General features: G+C 42.3%; 2 protein-coding genes across 10 annotated transcripts in view; one reads left to right on the top strand and one right to left on the bottom strand.

The window, feature by feature from the left end:
- The first annotated feature begins 2,815 nt into the window (after positions 1-2,815).
- On the top strand, positions 2,816-16,454 carry LOC139416554 (bile acid receptor-like). Of its 3 annotated transcripts, XR_011635108.1 has the most exons (12): positions 2,864-2,897; positions 10,180-10,321; positions 12,183-12,548; positions 12,769-12,909; positions 13,691-13,821; positions 14,340-14,438; positions 14,553-14,652; positions 14,887-15,003; positions 15,163-15,255; positions 15,398-15,488; positions 15,638-15,751; positions 15,971-16,454. XR_011635108.1 is itself a non-coding variant. In XM_071165311.1 (11 exons), exons 2-11 carry the CDS (start codon positions 10,225-10,227, stop codon positions 16,171-16,173), a joined length of 1,458 nt encoding a protein of 485 aa, XP_071021412.1. In that variant the 5' UTR covers positions 2,816-2,897; positions 10,180-10,224; the 3' UTR covers positions 16,174-16,454. The 3 variants fall into 3 exon arrangements, 2 of the variants coding, with proteins under 2 accessions (XP_071021412.1, XP_071021411.1); XM_071165311.1 differs by lacking the exon at positions 15,398-15,488 and having other exon boundaries at positions 2,816-2,897; positions 15,974-16,454; XM_071165310.1 differs by lacking the exon at positions 15,398-15,488 and having other exon boundaries at positions 2,852-2,897.
- Positions 16,455-17,307: 853 nt separating this feature from the next.
- Positions 17,308-20,248, bottom strand: part of LOC139416552 (plasma membrane calcium-transporting ATPase 3-like) — a 33,011-nt gene continuing 30,070 nt past the window's right edge. For 4 of the 7 annotated variants that reach the window (XM_071165303.1, XM_071165305.1, XM_071165304.1 and 1 more), the window contains one exon: positions 17,890-18,517. In XM_071165303.1, the coding sequence (XP_071021404.1) occupies positions 18,080-18,517 (438 nt within the window). In that variant the 3' untranslated portion in view covers positions 17,890-18,079. Of the gene's footprint in view, positions 18,518-20,248 lie in introns of all 7 variants that reach the window. The other 3 variants (XM_071165307.1, XM_071165308.1, XM_071165309.1) reach the window with 2 other exon arrangements.

The following is a 20,248-nucleotide window of genomic DNA, read 5'->3' as shown; positions in this document are numbered from 1 at the left end:
TAGAGAATAAACGAACCAACATGGCCGAACTCTCTCTCAATATACAGTGGGGCAAAAAAGTATTTAGTCAGCCACCAATTGTGCAAGTTCTCCCACTTAAAAAGATGAGAGAGGCCTGTAATTTCCATCATAGGTACACTTCAACTATGACAGACAAAATGAGAGAAAAAAAATCCAGAAAATCACATTGTAGGATTTTTTATGAATTTATCTCAATACTTTGTTATATACCCTTTGTTGGCAATGACAGAGTTCAAACGTTTTCTGTAAGTCTTCACAAGGTTTTCACACACTGTTGCTGCTATTTTGGCCCATTCCTCCATGCAGATCTCCTCTAGAGCAGTGATGTTTTGGGGCTGTTGCTGGGCAACACGGACTTTCAACGCCCTCCAAAGATTTTCTATGGGGTTGAGATCTGGAGACTGGCTAGGCCACTCCAGGACCTTGAAATGCTTCTTACGAAGCCACTCCTTCGTTGCCCGGGCGATGTGTTTGGGATCATTGTCATGCTGAAAGACCCAGCCACGTTTCATCTTCAATGCCCTTGCTGATGGAAGGAGGTTTTCACTCAAAATCTCACCATACATGGCCCCATTCATTCTTTCCTTTACACGGATCAGTCGTCCTGGTCCCTTTGCAGAAAAACAGCCCAAAGCATGATGTTTCCACCCCCATGCTTCACAGTAGGTATGGTGTTCTTTGGATGCAACTCAGCATTCTTTGTCCTCCAAACACGACGAGTTGAGTTTTTACCAAAAAGTTCTATTTTGGTTTCATCTGACCATCTGATATTCTCCCAATCTTCTTCTGGATCATCCAAATGCTCTCTAGCAAACTTCAGACAGGCCTGGACATGTACTGGCTTAAGCAGGGGGACACGTCTTGCACTGCAGGATTTGAGTCCCTGGCGGCATAGTGTGTTACTGATGGTAGGCTTTGTTACTTTGGTCCCAGCTCTCTGCAGGTCATTCACTAGGTCCCCCTGTGTGGTTCTGGGATTTTTGCTCACCGTTCTTGTGATCATTTTGACCCCACAGGGTGAGATCTTGCGTGGAGCCCCAGTCCTTTGACAGCTCTTTGGTCTTGGCCATAGTGGAGTTTGGAGTTTGACTGTTTGAGGTTGTGGACAGGTGTCTTTTATACTGATAACAAGTTCAAACAAGTGCCATTAATACAGGTAACGAGTGAAGGACAGAGGAGCCTCTTAAAGAAGAAGTTACAGGTCTGTGAGAGCCAGAAATCTTGTTTGTTTGTAGGTGACCAAATACTTATTTTCCATCATAATTTGCAAATAAATTCCTAAAAAATCCTACAATGTGATTTTCTGGATTTTTTTTCTCGTTTTATCTGTCATAGTTGCAGTGTACCTATGATGAAAATTACAGGCCTCTCTCATCTTTTTAAGTGGGAGAACTTGCACAATTGGTGGCCGACTAAATACTTTTTTGCCCCACTGTATATGGCTCTGGTATTATATATTTCACCATATTTATCCAACTGTAACCTTGACTTTATCCCATGTACACTCAACCTTAATTAATCATGTCACGTGCAGATCAAGCCCTCTTCCTGACCTCTGACCTTTCCACTCTACACTCTGGTACACCCTGGGGGAGCCTGGTAGACCTGTCACTGGAGCTAATGTTCCTGGAATACACAGCTATGTTGTTTCTCTTCATTAGTGGAGTTATTCTTATACTGTCATGTTAGCGAAGAAAACGAGCGATGGAATTCTGACCCCGGGAAACCCTCCATTCACTCACTCACTCACTCGCTCGCTCGCTCGCACGCACGCACGCACGCACACATACACACACACACACACACACACACACACACACACGTTTTCCCTCTCACACACATACACACACATATAAGTGACATTGAGGGCCCACCCAGAGAGGAAGGAAAGGTCAGAACAAAATTATCACGATGGGTTCATTGAGAAGATGAACTGTGTGGGGGGCTGATATCGTACAGTGACATTGAGGGAGTAGGAGTATGTGTGTGTGTAGTCGTCGTCGGTTGTGAAACTGAGGTTGTGTTCCTAGGCAGTCCCAGGGCTTCTTACGGAGGGCAGCAGGAAGAGCCAGCGATAGCAGGCCATCATCCATCACCAGGATGAACAAGAAGCTGTTTATAAACACACAATGCTGGGAATGTCTTAATGAGCCTGCTCTCTCTCACTGCAGGGCCAGGGCCCACACCATCACATCCACTTTCCCCTCCGTTCTTCATTATGGTGCTCCACATACTTCATATACATCCCTCTATGCTCTCTAGTTTCACACAATGCAATTCATTGAGGGAGGTATCAATTACAACTTCAGATATCACCTCATGACGTAGGCCAAAGCAAGGTGTGCACACTCTCAGGAAAGATTTGTCAGTGTGATGATTTGACTTGAGCAATATTCTTTTGCCCACCGTGGCCTATGTATCACTGCATAGAAATAGGTGCGTATATTTCTTTGCAGGCATTATTCATTTAAATAAATTACTGATCATGTTTGGGGAAAGAATCGCTTACATTACATTTCACAGTCAATAACCTTGTACACTATACAGACATCCTACTTACTGTATTTACCTCTGCTAATCTACTCTGAGAACCCCTCTTCTTGAAAGAAATCCATGGTATTTAATACCCTAATCTACCTCATACGATGTTTCTGATATTGTGTCCTGTCTTTTGTTTGAGAGGGAAATCTCTTCTTTGTACTTGTGAGTGTGTGTATGCGCAAGTGTGGGTAGTGTGTGTGTGTGTGTGTGTGTGTACATGTTTGGCAAGTGTAGGGTGTCAGAGGCTGGACTGCAGTCAACATTACAAATGTAAGGGGAGGACAAATCAAGAGGCTATCAGAAGAGTCAACACACGAGAAAGAAGACCACCGCTGGTGAGTTCATATCACTATTTTTAATACGTTTTACTGGACGAAGAGTAATAGCCTTATTTTAATATGAACCTTTATTCAAACTCTGCTATGGACTGTGTATTTGGAAATCTTAGTTTGACCATTATTGCCCCCAAAGCCACTAGAATGCGTCCTCTTGTTAATGTGAAGAAGCTCAGCAGTGTCCTACTTCTCTTGAGAAACTTGCTACCTGATAGATGAAGTGCTAAGGAGCCATAATGCATCTTACTGCCTTACAGAGATATTTAGAAGTTTTAACAGTGGGCTTTGGAAGGGTAATCAACTAAGTCTACTGTTTTTAAAATGTAGTTTTATGCTTATTTTTACACATTAGTGATGCATGCAAGAAGTAACTGACATTGGACAGGTTAGAGAGGTTTGGTGGTTACACTTGGACTTTAAAAAATATCTTTGCCACCGTGTCAAGCCAGTGTTTTAACATGATTCTGTGTCCTTTCCGTCCTGACAACAGTAGCCTAACACATTTATCAAGGTTTTTAAGACCTGCTGTTACAAACAAGTAATGGATAACGAAAATATAGTTGTTAAGCTTGCATCTACAGTATGTAGGGGGGAAAACCAAAATCTTGATTCTGTGGAATCCATTTGAGAGAGAAGCATTTTCTGAAACCTGTAGTTGTGTTAGCTCAAGTTTTCTAAAGCGACAACAGTGCCCTACATTTAGGTAAACTGTAATCAAAGATTTTAATTATGTTAGTAATACACACACGCACACACGCACACAAACACACAAACACACACACACACACACACACACACACACACACGCACACACACACACACACACACACACACACACACACACACACACACACACACACACACACACACACACACACACACACACACACACACACACTGACCCCTCAAATGTAGCAATGGACTTTACCCACAAATCCATCTACTGGCCCTCCCTGCAAGGCCACTCTAATCTAACGTAAGTTTCCTGTAAACACAGTAAACATTGTGCTATCTGAATCAGGCTACCAGCAAACAGTGTGCAGCAATAAATAGAGAAGCAGGGGGACTTGCTGAATGAAAGAAAGAGAAATAGATTAATTGTGTGCTTACTGCCTTCAGTCCACATTTTTTGTGAATCAAGGGTAAATATTATAAGCCCACCCTTACCCTACCCTCCTTCTTCTCCTCCTTCACCTCCGCATCCTCCTCCAAAAAGCTTCCCTTGGGGATGTGCAACATGCTCAGGCCCTTGTCCAACAAAGTGACAACTAGGCCAGACTAGGAGATCCATGTCCACATGTATACACTCCAATAAATTGTCCCCATCACTAAATATGATGGGAAAAAGGAATGAATGTGCATGCAGTCGTTCCCTCCGTTATCCTGCAGTGTGAGGGATATCAAGGGCTTGTTTTGCCGGATATGTGAGGACATGACTAATGTAACAATACAAATGACAGAGGAACATAACAACAGAAGTCTTTCCTGGGATTTGTTCATTTACTTTTACAATGACCAAGAGGGATCAGATAAATGTAATAATGACATAGTGTATTTGGTATTTCTCTACATTGGGGACCTTAGTTAGTTGTTCCTAGGTATCAGATGAAGTGATATTAGATGGATCCAAAGTTGACGCAATGTTAATTTGATGTTGCTTTATTGGGAGCTATGGAGAGAAATTGCGAGTTACTGTAACAGAGACGGTCTGTTTTTCTGCGCATCATCAAAGCTTTTATACATAAATGTTTTTGAATCATCCAGAATCCACCAATAGTCAGGTTTGCACCCATTTCTCCAAACTCTACAGTATGGACCTGTTTAGAGCCTCCTCCTCTGTTGATTGCTCGTTCACCTCGTCCTCTCAATATCTTTCACTTTACGGGAGACCTGTAGTTTCCCACCAAGGATTTAAATTCCTCCAGTGTCATGTTTGATGCACAACACACGCATGTTCATCAAAATCCAAAATGATTTAGACCACTTCCCAGTTGCCACCTCTTTCCAGACAGCCCTCATTGAAGGTTCAGTTCATTGGGAATTATGAGTTTGGCACAGTTACAGAACACTGGAAACCATTAGTGAAGAACAGAGGACTGCATGCCTGAGCATGAGTGAAACATACAGGTGTCGGATCTTAATTTGACCTGTTTTGTCGCAGTAGTAAAATAGTCCTGCAGCAGGAAGAGCAGCAGGGTTTGATGATAAAAAGTGATAATTTCTAAAAACAAAATTATTTTTGATAGGCTACAGTAAACTATAGTCCAGGATACACTTGTACTTCATAGTGGAGACTAATATCAATCTTGTGTTATTACGCTACACTGAACAAAAATATAAACGCAACTTACAACAATTTAAAATATTTTTACTGAGTTACAGTTCATATAAGGAAAATAGTCAATTTAAATAAATAAATTAGGCCCTAATCTATGGATTTACTGGGAATACAGGTATGCATATGTTGGTTACAGATACAGTTGAAGTCGGAAGTTTACATACACCTTAACCAAATATATTTAAACTCAGTTTTTCACAATTCCTGACATTTAATCCTAGTAAAAATTCCCTGTTTTAGGTCAGTTAGGATCACCACTTTTTTTTAAGAATGTGAAATATCAGAATAATAGTAGAGAGAATGATTTATTTTGTATTTCTTTCATCACATTCCCAGTGGGTCAGAAGTTTACATACACTCAATTAGTATTTGGTAGCATTGCCTTTAAATTGTTGAACTTGGGTCAAACATTTCGGGTAGCCTTCCACAACCTTCCCACAATAAGTTGGGTGAATTTTGGCCCAATTCCTCCTGACAGAGCTGGTGTAACTGAGTCAGGTTTGTAGGCCTCCTTGCTCGCACATGCTTTTTCAGTTCTGCCCACAAATTTTCTATAGGATTGAGGTCAGGGCTTTGTGATGGCCACTCCAATACCTTGACTTTGTTGTCCTTAAGCCATTTTGCCACAACTTTGGAAGTATGCTTGGGGTCATTGTCCATTTGGAAGACCCATTTGCGACCAAGCTTTAACTTCCTGACTGATGTCTTGAGATGTTGCTTCAATATATCCACACAATTTTCCTTCCTCATGGAGCCATCTATTTTGTGAAGTGCACCAGTCCCTCCTGCAGCAAAGCACCCCCACAACATGATGCTGCCACCCCTGTGCTTCATGGTTGGGATGATGTTCTTTGGCTTGCAAGCCTCCCCCTTTTTCCTTCAAACATAACGATGGTCATTATGGCCAAACAGTTCTATTTTTGTTTCGTCAGACCAGAGGACACTTCTCCAAAAAGTATGATCTTTGTCCCCATGTGCAGTTGCAAACCGTAGTCTGGCTTTTTTATGCCTTTCAGGTTATGTCGATATAGGACTCGTTTTACTGTGGATAAAAATACTTTCGTACCGGTATCCTCCAGCATCTTCACATGGTCATTTGCTGTTGTTCTGGGATTGATTTGCACTTTTCGCACCAAAGTACGTTCATCTCTTGGAGACAGAACGCGTCTCCTTCCTTAGCGGTATGTGGCTGCGTGGTCCATGGTGTTTATACTTGCGTACTATTGTTTGTACAGATGAACGTGGTACCTTCAGGCGTTTGGAAATTGCTCCCAAGGATGAACCAGACTTGTGGAGGTCTACAGTTTTTTTTCTGAAGTCTTGGCTGATTTCTTCTGATTTTCCCATGATGTCAAGCAAAGAGGCACTGAGTTTGAAGGTAGGCCTTGAAATGCATCCACAGGTACACTTCCAATTGACTCAAATTATGTCAATTAGCCTATCAGAAGCTTCTAAAGCCATGTCATAATTTTCTGGAATTTTCCAAGCTGTTTAAAGGCACTGTCAACTTAGTGTATGTAAACTTCTGACCCACTGGAACTGTGATACAGGAAATTATAATTGAAATAATCTGTCTGTAAACAATTGTTGGAAAAATGACTTGTCTCATGCATAAAGTAGATGTCCTAACTGACTTGCCAAAACTATAGTTTGTTAACAAGAAATTTGTGGAGTGGTTGAAAAAAATAGTTTTAATGACTCCAACATAAGTGTATGTAAACTTCCGACTTCAACTGTACCTTAGAAAACAAGTAGGGGCGTGGATTAGAAAACCAGTCAGTATCTGGTGTGGCCATCATTTCCCTCATGCAGCGTCACACATCTCCTTGCTGGATATTTGGGTAAACTGGAACACGCTGTCGTACAAGGCGATCCAAAGCATCCCAAACATGCTCAGTGGGTGACAATATCTGCTGAATATGCAGCAGATATCAGCTTCCAGGGAGTGTGTACAGATGCTTGCGACATGGGGCCGTGCATTATCTTGCTGAAACATGAGTTGATGGCGGCAGATGAATGGCATGACAATGGGCCTCAGGATCTCGTCACGGTATCTGTGTGTATTCAAATTGCCATAGATAAATTGCAATTGTGTTCGTTGTCTGTAGCTTATGCCTGCCCATACCAGAACCCCACTGCCACCATGGGGCACTCTGTTCACAACGTTGACATCAGCAAACCACTCGCCCACACTACGCCATCTGCATGGTACAGTTTTGACCGGGATTCATCCGTGAAAAGCACACTTCTCCTGCTTTTGAATGTCTCAGTAGTACCTACAGTAGTAGGACATTTATTCTGTCTGGTGCTTTAGCGTTCGAGTTAGCGAAAGAGAAATAGAACTGCGGGATTTCAATTCATTTATGTAAATCACAAGGCTCATTTGAATGTCCTGCAACGCAGGAAAATTTGCAGCGAGAACAGAGTGATCAAATTAAGATACTATATCTGTAACTAATTAGTCACCAAACTATTATTACTTTTATCACTTCATGTTATGCGTGTGTATATACTGTATGCATCCTACGTATGGTGTACCTTCTCATTTGCACTGCTTGCTCAGCACAGATGCTCAACACGTGGGATAGATAAAGTCTAATTAAATTAAATGCTGCTTGTTGCTCGGCTTGGTTCACGCACAGGTCAGTGTAATGAGACAGTTGAGGAATGCGGTGAGGGTGGGAAGGACACCATAAGTTCTCTAGAATAAAGCTGCATGTCAAACCCAATCAGGGAGAGGTAAGGGCAAATCTAGGGTCTCTCTCTCATCAGGGCTCAACTCGACCCAGTCAACTCTGCATCCAAGCCCCAAACTCTAAATCTGCCCGGCGTCAAATATTAACTGCAGTGGCATAAATGCCCTGGGGGCTCCAAAGCTTCATTAAATAGTACCCGCAAACACCAGTCTCAATGTCAACAGTGAAGAGGCAACTCAGTTCCTCTGTCCAGTGTCTGTGTTCTTTTTCCCATCTTAATCTTTTATTTTTATTGGCCAGTCTGAGATATGGCTTTTTCTTTGCAACTTTGCCTAGATGGCCAGCATCCCGGAGTCACCTCGTTGAAGTTGAGACTGGTGTTTTTTATTTTATTTTTTTATTTATTTATTTAGTAGTAGCTACTATCTTGTCTCATCGCTACAACTCCCGTACGGGCTCGGGAGAGACGAAGGTTGAAAGTCATGCGTCCTCCGATACACAACCAACCAAGCCGCTGCTTCTTTAACACAGCGCACATCCAACCCGGAAGCCAGCCGCACCAATGCGCCGGAGGAAACACCGTGCACCTGGCCACCTTGGCTAGCGTACACTGCGCCCAGCCCGCCACAGGAGTCGCTGGTGCGCGATGAGACAAGGACACCCCTACCGACCAAGCCCTCCCTAACCCGGGCGACGCTAGGCCAATTGTGCGTCGCCCCACGGACCTCCCGGTCGCGGCCGGTTACGACAGAGCCTGGGCGCGAACCCAGGACTCTGATGGCACAGCTGGCGCTGCAGTACAGCGCCCTTAACCACTGCGCCACCCGGGAGGCCTCGAGACTGGTGTTTTTTGCGGGTACTATTTAATGAAGCTGCCAGTTGAGGACTTGTGAAGCATCTGTTTGTCAAACTAGACACTCTAATGTACTTGTCCTCTTGCTCAGTTGTGTACCGGGGCCTCCCACTCCTCTTTCTATTCTGGTTAGCACCAGTTTGCACTGTTCTGTGAAAGGAGTAGTACACAGCATTGTACGAGATTTTCAGTTTCTTGGCATTTTCTTGCATGCAATAGCCTTCATTTCCCAGAACAAGAATAGACTGATTTCTTTGTTTCTTTGATTTCTTTGTTTCTGGCCATTTTGAGCCTGGAATCGAACCCACAAATGCTGATGCTCCAGATATTCAACTAGTCTAAAGAAGGCCAGTGTGCTAACATATTGCAAAAGGACTTTCTAATGAATAGTTAGCCTTTTAAAATGATAAACTTGGATTAGCTAACACAACGTGCCATTGGAACACATGAATGATGGTTGCTGATAATGGGCCTCTGTACGCCTATGTAGATGTTCCATAAAAAATCTGCCATTTCCAGCTACAATAGTCATTTACAACATTAACAATGTCTGCACTGTATTTCTGATCAATTTGATGTTATTTTAATGGACATAAAATGTGATTTTCTTTCAAAAACAAGGACATTTCTAAGTGACTCCAAACTTTTGAACGGTAGTGTATACACACACATGCTCACACATACATTAATACACATACACTCTTACAAACAAACATGCATAAGCCCGCGTGTGCACACCCACACTACCCACCCAGGGAGAGTAACTACAGCATAGTAATAGTATACTGTGTAGTGTAGATGGGGAAGAGTATTAAAGTTATCAGGATGTTTATGGAAAATAGAAGAAATACAAAATATAGAAGAGACAAATATATAAGAGAAGAGACAAAATAGCAGTTACCAGCTACAGCTAAATCATTGATCCAACTCTGTGATCTCCTCTCCCATGACACACAAACACTCAGGTGGGTGATTATTGGGTCCCTGTTGCTCCATGGTGGGGTGGGATCCATCCACCCAGGCCAAACCTAAGCTCCCCACCAGGGACCCCATCTGACAGGACCTCTCTCTTCCCTCTGAACATTCAGCCAGGGCAGCTGTTTGGACATGAGTCCCATCTCTCTCTTCTTCTCACACTCTCATCGCTGTCCCTTGTCTCCCCGTGATGCCTCTCAGAGGAGCAGAGATCCATCACACTGCCACAGACTTCAGCTGCACGCCTCCACAGTGGACAACAGTAACCTTTAGTTTTGCATCATAGAGGGTAGCTTAAAATAGGCAATGATATCACAGCTAGGAGACTGAGGAGACCTGTCGTCAGCGTGGATATAAAATAATGCTTGGAGAGTTGCAGATTCCTCAGATGTGTGGTTCCCTGTGTGTGTGTGTCAATAGATTAAGCGGGTGTTCCTAAGGACTGACTGTGGATCAGCTGTCCAGATGAGAGAGTGGAGTGAGTCGGAGATGACCATGTCTGCCGGTGGTTACCTCTCTGCCTTTGATGGATACGGCATCTCTGAGCCTCTGCAGTACTACGGTGAGCGACTCTTTTGATCTGGGCTGTCTGCAATTATATTAAAATAATCTAGTCAGATTTTGTAGGGGTTATAAATTGTCTGCAATACTATGGTATGTTGATCCAAACACAATTTATCTTGATACATACCCTGCAATTGTATGGTGATGACCTAATTGAATCAAAATGTCATGATTAGACATTTATATTCCACATGTTTATGCTTGCTATGTTCTGCTTTAGTTTGTGTGTTGCTTTTTTGTTCAAATGTTTAGTGCCATATGGCCTGCAGATTAGAAAGGGAGTCTTGTAGGGATACATAATGTGGGTCTAACCTTATACATTTAGAAAATAACTGTCTTTATTTGTATTTTTTCCAATACACAGGATGTTAGCTAACAAAAAAATGTAATTGGAAAGAGGGGCTATTTATAATGGTTGCAGTGGAGAGTTATGGCCTAATCCGAACTATGGGGCTTCTTTCTTCACATTGTTGTCTTCTCCTCTCCTAGCTGGATGGATGGATATGACAAGCTGCATGATGGGGGGTAGTGTTAGTGTGCGTGGGAAGGAGGGAGGCCCGGGTGTTTACACAGTGCTGAAACGGTTTACAAACAGAGCTCACCACAGCGTTGTCACACAAGCACAAGCTCAGTATTGGCCTCCATTCTCACCAGGACAGGAAACATCTGGGAGACACAGAAGAGAGATGGAATGAGTTAGGAAAGTGGAGAGAGAGAGAGAGAGAGAGAGAGAGAGAGAGAGAGAGAGAGAGAGAGAGAGAGAGAGAGAGAGAGAGAGAGAGAGAGAGAGGGAGAGAGAGAGAGAGAGAGAGAGAGAGAGAGAGAGAGAGAGAGAGAGAGAGAGAGAGAGAGAGAGAGAGGGGAATGGACGGATGGGAGGAAGGCTAGAGAGTCAAGGTTCTAGAAGAGGGGTGAGGAAGGTTGTGGTTGTGGTTGTGGTTGTGGTTGTGGTTGTGGTTGTGGTTGAGGATGGGGTGAGTTTTGGCATTCAGAAATTAGGGGTCAGAGGTTGGACTCTAGAAGTCACTGTGGTATTCAGTCCATGTCAGGGCATCAGAGTTGTGGACAAATATCCATGCTTATATGGTAAGAAGACACCCGAAGTGTGCCTGAGTACAATGTGATGTGTACAACCCCTAGTATTGATGCATTTTGAGAAAGAATGGAACTTCTAGTCATTGTTGGTCATAATCATTCAATTTGTTGTGTTTAAAAGAAGAAACCTCTCACTATTTCAGTTATTTTCTGAACTAATAAAACGTCAAGAGACTCAGGTTATGGAATAGGATCTTCCTGATCAGAGTGACTGATTTAGGGCTGATCTGTGACCAGCTCTTCTCCTTATAATGCAGATGTGCTTCAGAAGAGCTGCCAGGGGCGACACATGTTCCCTCTGTGGAAGTGGGGCTTGAAGTTACAAAATGTTCACAGCTCCACCGGCCACCCCGATACGCTCACAAAACATTCAGTCAAACACCAATACACACAGCCATAAAACACTGAATAAAACTCTATAAAAAATATCAAATTCATAAACAACACTGTAACCTCTCAGCTGCATCCTGTTTCCACAGTCCAAACTGGTTCACAAGGTCTTGCTCTGATGTTTTTTTTATTATGCCCCACAGGACAAATAAAAGACACGTAAGATTGTGGACAAGGAACACATTCTTGTGATGCACTTTGACTTAAAAACAAGTTTGACAGTAATAATGGCTCTGGTAGAAAAATGAATTTATGGACCCTCTAGGTTAGCCACTAGACGTTCCCAAATCCACTCCTGTGGTGCACGTAAACTTAACCGGAGTGACCAGGACAAAAACACTTCATTAATTTTGTGTTGTTATCCCATCACACAGATGTGCTAGGGGACCCTTTGGGCTACTCTTTCCAGGAGCCAGACCTACAGGGCCTAGCCTTCAGCCAACAGCAGTACAGCCCCGTCAACCTGCAATTCTCTGTCTACGAACCACCGTCCTCCCAGCCGTGCCACCCACCCTACACCCACCCCTACAGCCCCCACTGCCTGGAGGCTCCCTGCGAGCCCAGCCCAGAGCCCCAGTGTGGAGGCCTGGGGAAGGTGGGTGGTGGAGGTCTGCCCCTGGTCAAGAGGACCAGGCTGGGCCCTGGAGGGCGGGTGAGGGGCCTGGATGAGCTTTGTGTGGTGTGTGGAGACAAAGCCTCTGGCTACCATTACAATGCCCTCACCTGTGAAGGCTGCAAAGGTAGGGGAGGCAGTGTTTTAATCAAAGTTTACAACAATATCTGGGAGGGTCAATCTGAAATTTTTGTCACAGAGCCTGCTACTTCTGATTCTGTCTGAATATGTGTTTAGAATTTGAATGGGAAACTTTATCTGGATTAACATTATCTGGACCCCAACTAGAGGTGGTTGCTACTCAAACCCATGTCATAATCTGTCATTACTGTACTCCTGTGCTTCAGGTTTTTTCCGAAGGAGTGTGACAAAGAAAGCAGTTTACCGGTGTAAAAGTGGCGGAGGCTGTGAGATGGACATGTACATGCGGAGGAAGTGCCAGGACTGCCGCCTGCGTAAATGCCGTGCTGTGGGCATGCTAGACGAATGTGAGTGGAACATACTATAACAAAATGCCTGTAGGTATCAGAACTCAGGATAAGACCCAGATGCAAACAGTTTGAATCACAGATGTTTATTAACAAAACAGGGGGCAGGCGGACGACAGGTCAAGTGCAGGCAGAGGTCGGTAATCCAGGGCAGAGTCAGTAAGGTACAGAGCGGCGGTCAGGGCAGGCAGGGTCAGGGCAGGCAGGGTCAGGGCAGGCAGAGTGGTCAAAAGAGAAACAGGAGTATGGGAAAACACGCTGGTAGGCTTGACGAGGCAAGACGAACTGGCAACAGGCAAACAGAAAACACAGGCATAAATGCACAGGGGATAATGGGGAAAATGGGCAACACCTGGAGGGGGGTGGAGACAAGCACAAGACAGGTGAAACAGATCAAGGTGTGACAGTAGGAATATTTGAACTATTTTGAACTGAATGTGATGTGAATAACGACAAAGTCCGATAGCAATAAGATCAAGAATCGTGACAGTGATCAAGGTGTGACAGTAGGAATATTTGAACTATTTTGAACTGAATGTGATGTGAATAACGACAAAGTCCGATAGCAATAAGATCAAGAATCGTGACCAGTGACTATATATCCAATTTAAAGTCAGGCAGACTTAAACATATTTCATTGCTAAGACAACCAAAATACCTTGGACATGGATCCCTTGCAAAAATGTTCTATATCTCAATACATCTCCCCCAGTTAAATAAAGGACAAATAAATAAAAGATAATTGCCTATGTGAGTCTGACAGAGGCAGCTGTGTTGCCAGGTCTGCTGACGGAGGTGCAGTGCCAGTCCAAGAGGCTGAGGAAGGGAGCCAAGCACAGAGGTGGAGGGCCTGAGGAGGAGGAGAACATGGAGAGCAGGAGCGTCAGCTCCACCAACAGGCTGCTAGGACATGTACATCCCTTTCTTCTCTCCTCCATTCAAACTTTCTCATCTAGTTTTCTAACCTTAAGTGTTTTGGTTAACTTTCTTGAATATTATGAATGGGGAAGACATTGTAGCTTGTTGTTTTTGAAAGATACCCCAAGATCATATTATTTGTCCAAAGCAAATATCCAAGTGTCTAAATAGTTACAGACCTTTGGATGATCATCTTGTAGAATGGATTGCACCACTGGAATACCCGGGTCTCTTCCTCAGACCCCAAGTTAACTTGTTTTGGTTCATAAGCGGCCCACTCCCATATGATTTTCTTGGACTTCCAGTTTAAGTTCTTGGACCAATCAGATAATTTCATAGGCCAATGCAAATGTCTTTGGAATGCTCCATCAGTAGCCTGAAACACTTGTGAATGATTTCTTATGGGGGCGTCCTGTAGTACGAACCCTGCTTATACTCCAAGTCTGTTTCAGAATGATAATTTCACTCAGCAATCAACTGATCTGTTGGTGATGCATTTCCTTCCTTGACAGGTGGGGTCTGCAAATCTGTCAAGAGAACAGAATCATGTGCTGGACAGGATAGTGGAGGCTCTTCGGCAGTACAGGGCGCAGTACACTGTACACTGTAGGGTGGGTTGCTGATTAGAATAGTAATTTTGTTGTCCGTGGATTGAGATTTGAAAGATGTGTTGCCATTTTCCTTCCCATCTCATTGAGAGCTTATTCAGGCAGTTTTTTCTGCAGGTGTTTGAGTGGACTTGTACAGAGGATGGTGGAGACAGACTAATGGACGTGGCCTCCCCTCCCTCTCAGAGGCTGCTGCAGTTTGCCAAGAGTGTACCTGGTGAGTTGGGCCTCATCTCGTACATCAGCTTCCTCTCATTTCTTGTTTCTGCACTGATATGAAAGAACGAAACAGGTCAAATGGAAAGCAAATACCTGGTAAGCATACATCATTTTGCTTTCAGCTACCATATGTTTTCAGATTTAAAAAAAAGTATTTCTCTCTCTGTGGCCCCTTCTGCTTCTGGATGACCTCCTGCAGTATTAACTAATCTAGTGTCTGGTGTCCGTGTAGGCTTTGAGCTCCTGAACTGCTCGGACCAGAGCACCCTCCTCTCTAGTTCCTCTGTGGAAGTCATGTTTCTACTCTCAGCGCAGCAGTTCACCCAAAACCCGGCAGCCTGTAGTCCAGGTACTGACACCACTACACCACCATGAGGATTGTGGGTGTCAGAGTCATTTGGCCTGGCTCCATTTCAGCATACCAAAGAGGTAGATGATAGGGATGAAAATGGAACCTAGACGATTATGACATAGAGCTAATCGTCCCCCCCCCCCCTTATTTTACAAGCACTACAGCCTTTCAACATCTCAACTCATCATTGTCTGAAAACCTTGGAGTCCAAGGAAAACATTCATAGTGGGATTGGCCCTGTAAACTCAGGTAAGGCACACTGTCCTTATTAGATACAGTATATCCACCACCATAGTATCCCATCGTACAAGCTTTATTTGCAATACTATTTGAAGAGAGGTTCAACGGATAAGGTCATTGTTTTGATGTTTTAGCTTATTTTCCACTACAGGCAAAATAATATGCTATCCCGGAGAATCTGGACATTGCTAAATAACCAGCTAAACAACTTATTAAAAACTGTTTGGATGAAACCAAAACACGTAAGTCGAAAATATGCTAAAACTTCAAAATAGTGAACTAAAACCTTCAAAGAAGTTAGAATGAAGTGTTGCAGTGGGGCAAAAAAGGAAATGATGTGTTTTTACTCTATGCTTCAATAGTGTGTCTTAGCTTGTGTGTCTGTGTGCAGGAATCAATGAGGACCTGCTCGGGCCGGTGATCAACTTCTTCCACAGCATGGCAGCATTGGGGGTGACCGAGGCTGAATATGCCCTGCTCACGGCCACAGTACTGCTATGCTCAGGTGATTGGCTCTCTATTCCTGACACATGACTGTATGAAAAGCTAAATGTATTTATTAATACCTTTTTAATACATTTAACACAGTACGATTTATGAATAAAGACACACTTTTTATTGACTTATCATTTTCCTCCAAGAGTGTCTGAATATCTCCTCTAGCTTGCCCAGATAGTGATGACAAACTCATATATGTCGTTCTGTCATCTACTGTATCTGTTAGCAGACGAAGCGTCGCTGCGGGCGGTTACGTGTGTGGAAAGCTTACAGGAGCTGATTCTGGAGCTGCTGTCCAGGGTGTGCGGAGCCTGGTGTGGAGCCCAGGGCCCTCAGGGAGCCCAGCGCTTCGCGCGCCTGTTGGGGAGACTCACGGAGCTGCGCACGCTACAACACAACCATCTCACCCTGCTCCGACAGCAGCCCTGAGACAGACACTGAGCACGGAGAGACAGGGATACAAATAGTTTAAATAAGGACTTAGTTTAATAGTTTAAATAAAGACTTAATTTTGTATGTTTTCTCTAATTTTTACCCAAAAAATGTAAGTAACACAATTGGCCATTTATGATTATGCGGTTTATCATGAAAATACCATTCTTTTGAGTGACTGGTTTTACTGTAAAGTTTAAAGTCAATGACCAGTATTAAACCAATATGAGTTTTGTTATATGGAGTATACAGATGTATTAAAAAATACTTTTATCATACCTTGGCAGTCATCGTGTTTGTGTCAACTCGTTTCCAGGATGAAAATGAATCAACCACCTGGCCATAACACCGCTCTGGTAGATCTGTTATACCATGTTCTCTTGGAGTTTAAAGGGATAGTTACCAAAAAATATGAATATGAATGATTTTACACTTACCTAGGATGTTGTCGGTCGACAGTAGTAGCTTGGCAGTTTAGTGCAAAACAATTTATTGATATCAATTGTGTCTAACATCAGAAAACATGGCAATACACCTTACAGATACCTCAGTCATCCAACTTCTATTGCAACCACATCACTCCCACTCTGTGATAAAGGGAATTATTTCTCATGATTGTTGAATTTATTTTCTTCAGACTGCTTTAATAAGTGCTCCACAAAGCAGGGAGAATTCCTATTTGCTACTTTCAAAAACGAAATCACTCTTAAAACATTATATGTGGAAATGTAAGTAAAATATAAAAGTAAAGATATATTCAATGTTCTGTTCTGATATGTAACTGTGCCACTGTAAAAGCTGTGACTAGTTATCACTGTTGATGGCAGTAAAGCATAGTTGGGTAGAAACACATAAATCATACAGTCAAATATTGTTTGACAGATTCTAAAGTACATCAAAAAGTAATTATTTACTTTCATTTTGTGTTATGTAATCTATGCAAACTAAAAGACAAAAATAAAGAGAATACACATGGATTAATAAAATAATCATTTAAATAAATTACTTTAATCACTACGCACAACTTAATATTTTCAATACTCAGTTCAGTTGTTCCTTTGTTCATGGAAGTGTCCAAATGAATAACTTAATTCAAGACATGAAGAGAAGAACCAAAACTATTAGTAGTGCTTTTGGGGACTTTTTTTTATATAGCATATCTACTATTTTCTTACCATTTTGTGTTTTGAAGTTGTTGTATATGTTTTAAATTGATTTGTATAGTTATATTTATTATTTTCTTTTTCAAGACATACACAACACATGTCAACACAGAAAAGGAAAAAAGGTGACGTGACCAGAAGGAGTATATAAAAACAGAAAAACAAGGAGACAAATACAGCAGTTAAGCAAACAAACAATACATACAAACATACAAGAAAGATAAAGCTAATTAATGAAGCATCATTAACTGGAATATAATAATTGTAGTAGTAATTGCAGTAGTAATAACAACAGTAATAATCTGAACAATTATATTGTTAAAAAGCAGAAGGAATTAACCCCATTTCACTTTCGGTTGAGTCTTCATATTTTCAATCAAAAGGGCAAGAATCAATTCCAGTTCATTCTTGTCTCTACTACACCAATCACTCCTCTATTGCGTGCCTAGATATACATTTCAAAAGTGTCAATCAGAGTCTGATGGGGTTAGCATCGTTAGATTGTGGAGCTTTTTGAGAGGATATGTGAGTGTTTTGAAGCGGAGAGTGCAGGCTAAAAGCAGTGGCTGTTGAGGAAAGGTTGGGCAACAATCTATAAAACCATTGGTCTATACAATGTAATCATTTATTTTCCATGTCCAGTTTTCCTCTTCATTTCCTCTTTGTTGGGTTACATCCATGTCCATCAAGATCATTGGTGTTTCCTCTCCCTACTTGTCAACCATGTGCCCAGATTGTAGTTATAAACAGGTCTCCAAGCTATGCAATGGGCTGGCGGGGCGGCAGAGAGAAGCAGCTGGTAGTCTTGCATCTTTTGGGTTCAGATGATCTCCATTCTCAGCGTCAGCAGCAGCAGTGGCGTTGTTGTTGCAGTTGAGTGTAACGGGGAGGCTCTGCTGGCGGCATGGGGCGGGACGGGAGGTGGAGCGGCAGCGAGGGGGAGGCTGAGGGGCCTGGGTAGGGGGAGGAGCTTGACGAAAAGCCAGGTGAATGTTGTTGCAGTCTGAGCGCTCTGATTCTTCGGTTTCAATGTCTGTCTCATCAATCAAGGGGATGTTGTGGACCAAGTCACCGATGAGAAATTCCGGGTGTGCCATGAAGTCGTGGATGGAGTTCTTGGATTCCGGCTTCTCAATGCCATCATAAAGTGGGCTATGGAATGCTTTCACCACTCGGATCTATGTTGAGTTTTGTATAATAATGGTAAAACATGGGGAGAAATGCAGAAAGGAAAAGGGAATAGATGGGACAAACAATTGGAGAGAGATGTAGCATTTAAGCATTTAAAAGTGTCACAGTGGCAGAATTATTTGGCTGAACTCACCTGAAAGAGTTAAATCTTCTGAAATTTCTACTAAATGTTAGTTAAATTCTAAATAGAAGGTGTTATCGTACAGTAGTAGGCTTGCCTGGGCGTGGGGAGGTGTACCTCTTTCTGTCCAATAAGGTCATTCCTAGATATTATATTTGTCCATTTAAGGGACACCTTTTGCTCAAGAACTTGCCCAGAGGCAAATGTTCTGTACAGCCTCTTTTAAAGGCAATAAATTACCTATGAGTTTGAAATGCCTCACTGATCTGATAAAACCTACTGTACTTTGGATTACACTTTGGATTACTCTGTAACTTTAAAGTAAATGAGGGAAAGTAAAACAAATGAAAACTTAAATAATGACTTAAATAAAAGTTAGTGTTGTCAGTTCAATATAAGATATTTAAAATGAATCAAATATCAATTGATGGATGCACAACATTGTCTGAAACACACACACACACACACACACACACACACACACACACACACACACACACACAAACAAACAAACATATAAAAAAAATTGTACTGAACTCTGAACTTACATACGGGACAAGTGAAACAAGCAGAACACAGAGCATGGGATTCAGATTAGTTCAAAAACCAAACAACAACTGACATGCCAAGACTGATCATGTGAGAGCCTCATTTACTGCCATGCTGTAAAAGAAACACATTTGAGGTGGTCGTGCATGAGCTTGTCTTGGTGCAAATGAAAATGGGTGTAGTTGGATGACATATTGTTTGGGTGATGCAACGTCCAATGAGCCATATTGCAGCTACCAGTTAAGCTAAGTGAACATCACACACAATACAGACCATTCACAGTAATCACAGGCTTCTGTAGACTTGATGAGTAATGTTGTTATATCATTGTAAACGTTGTTATAATTTACTCTTGTGAATTTGGGGGTGGCTGTAAAAAAGCCCTTCCTTAACAGTGTATGTGAATAATTAGTTAAACTTCCAAAAACGTATTATTGTAAGTGAATTGTATATTTCTATTGAACATCTTGAACGTGTACTTTTAAGTTATCTAGGGTATACCTAAATTCAGATGTTTTAGATACAGTACAAACAAATTTAAGGACATAAATACAGTCCTCCAGCTCAGTACAAAAATGGCAATATCGTAGACAATGGATGTATTACATAAGGCACAATAGTCACCACACTGGAATTGCCTGTACAACAAACCATTACCTTCAATGTCAGAACAATTGTTTTAAAAACTGTTCCTCAACATCACATTATACAGTGCCTTCGGAAAGTATTCAGACCTCTTGATTTTTTCAAAATAAATAACAATTTTACAGCCTTATTGTAAAATGGATTAAATCGTCCCCCCCCCCCCCCCTCATCAATCTACACACAATACCACATAATGACAAAGTGGAAATACGTTATTTACATAAGTATTCAACCCCTTTGCTATGAGACTCGAAATTGAGCTCAGGTGCATCCTGTTTCCATTGATCATCCTTGAGATGTTTCTACAACTTGATTGGAGTCCACTTGTGGTAAATTCAATTGATTGGACATGATTTGGAAAGGCACACACCTGTCTATATAAGCAAAAACCAAGCCATGAGGT

Source organism: Oncorhynchus clarkii, chromosome 9 (genome assembly GCF_045791955.1).
Source record: "Oncorhynchus clarkii lewisi isolate Uvic-CL-2024 chromosome 9, UVic_Ocla_1.0, whole genome shotgun sequence".
In the NCBI taxonomy this organism is placed as follows: Eukaryota; Metazoa; Chordata; class Actinopteri; order Salmoniformes; family Salmonidae; genus Oncorhynchus; species Oncorhynchus clarkii.
Note: the sequence above shows the minus strand (reverse complement) of the source record. Positions and strands in the feature narration are given on the sequence as shown.

Coding starts and splice junctions, on each gene's coding strand:
- LOC139416554 (XM_071165310.1), top strand. CDS start 10,225: ATGAGAGAGTGGAGTGAGTCGGAGATGACCATGTCTGCCGGTGGTTAC. Junction 14,439..14,552: donor AGTACACTGTACACTGTAGG/GTGGGTTGCTGA, acceptor TTTTTTCTGCAG/GTGTTTGAGTGGACTTGTAC. Junction 15,004..15,162: donor CCCGGCAGCCTGTAGTCCAG/GTACTGACACCA, acceptor TTATTTTACAAG/CACTACAGCCTTTCAACATC.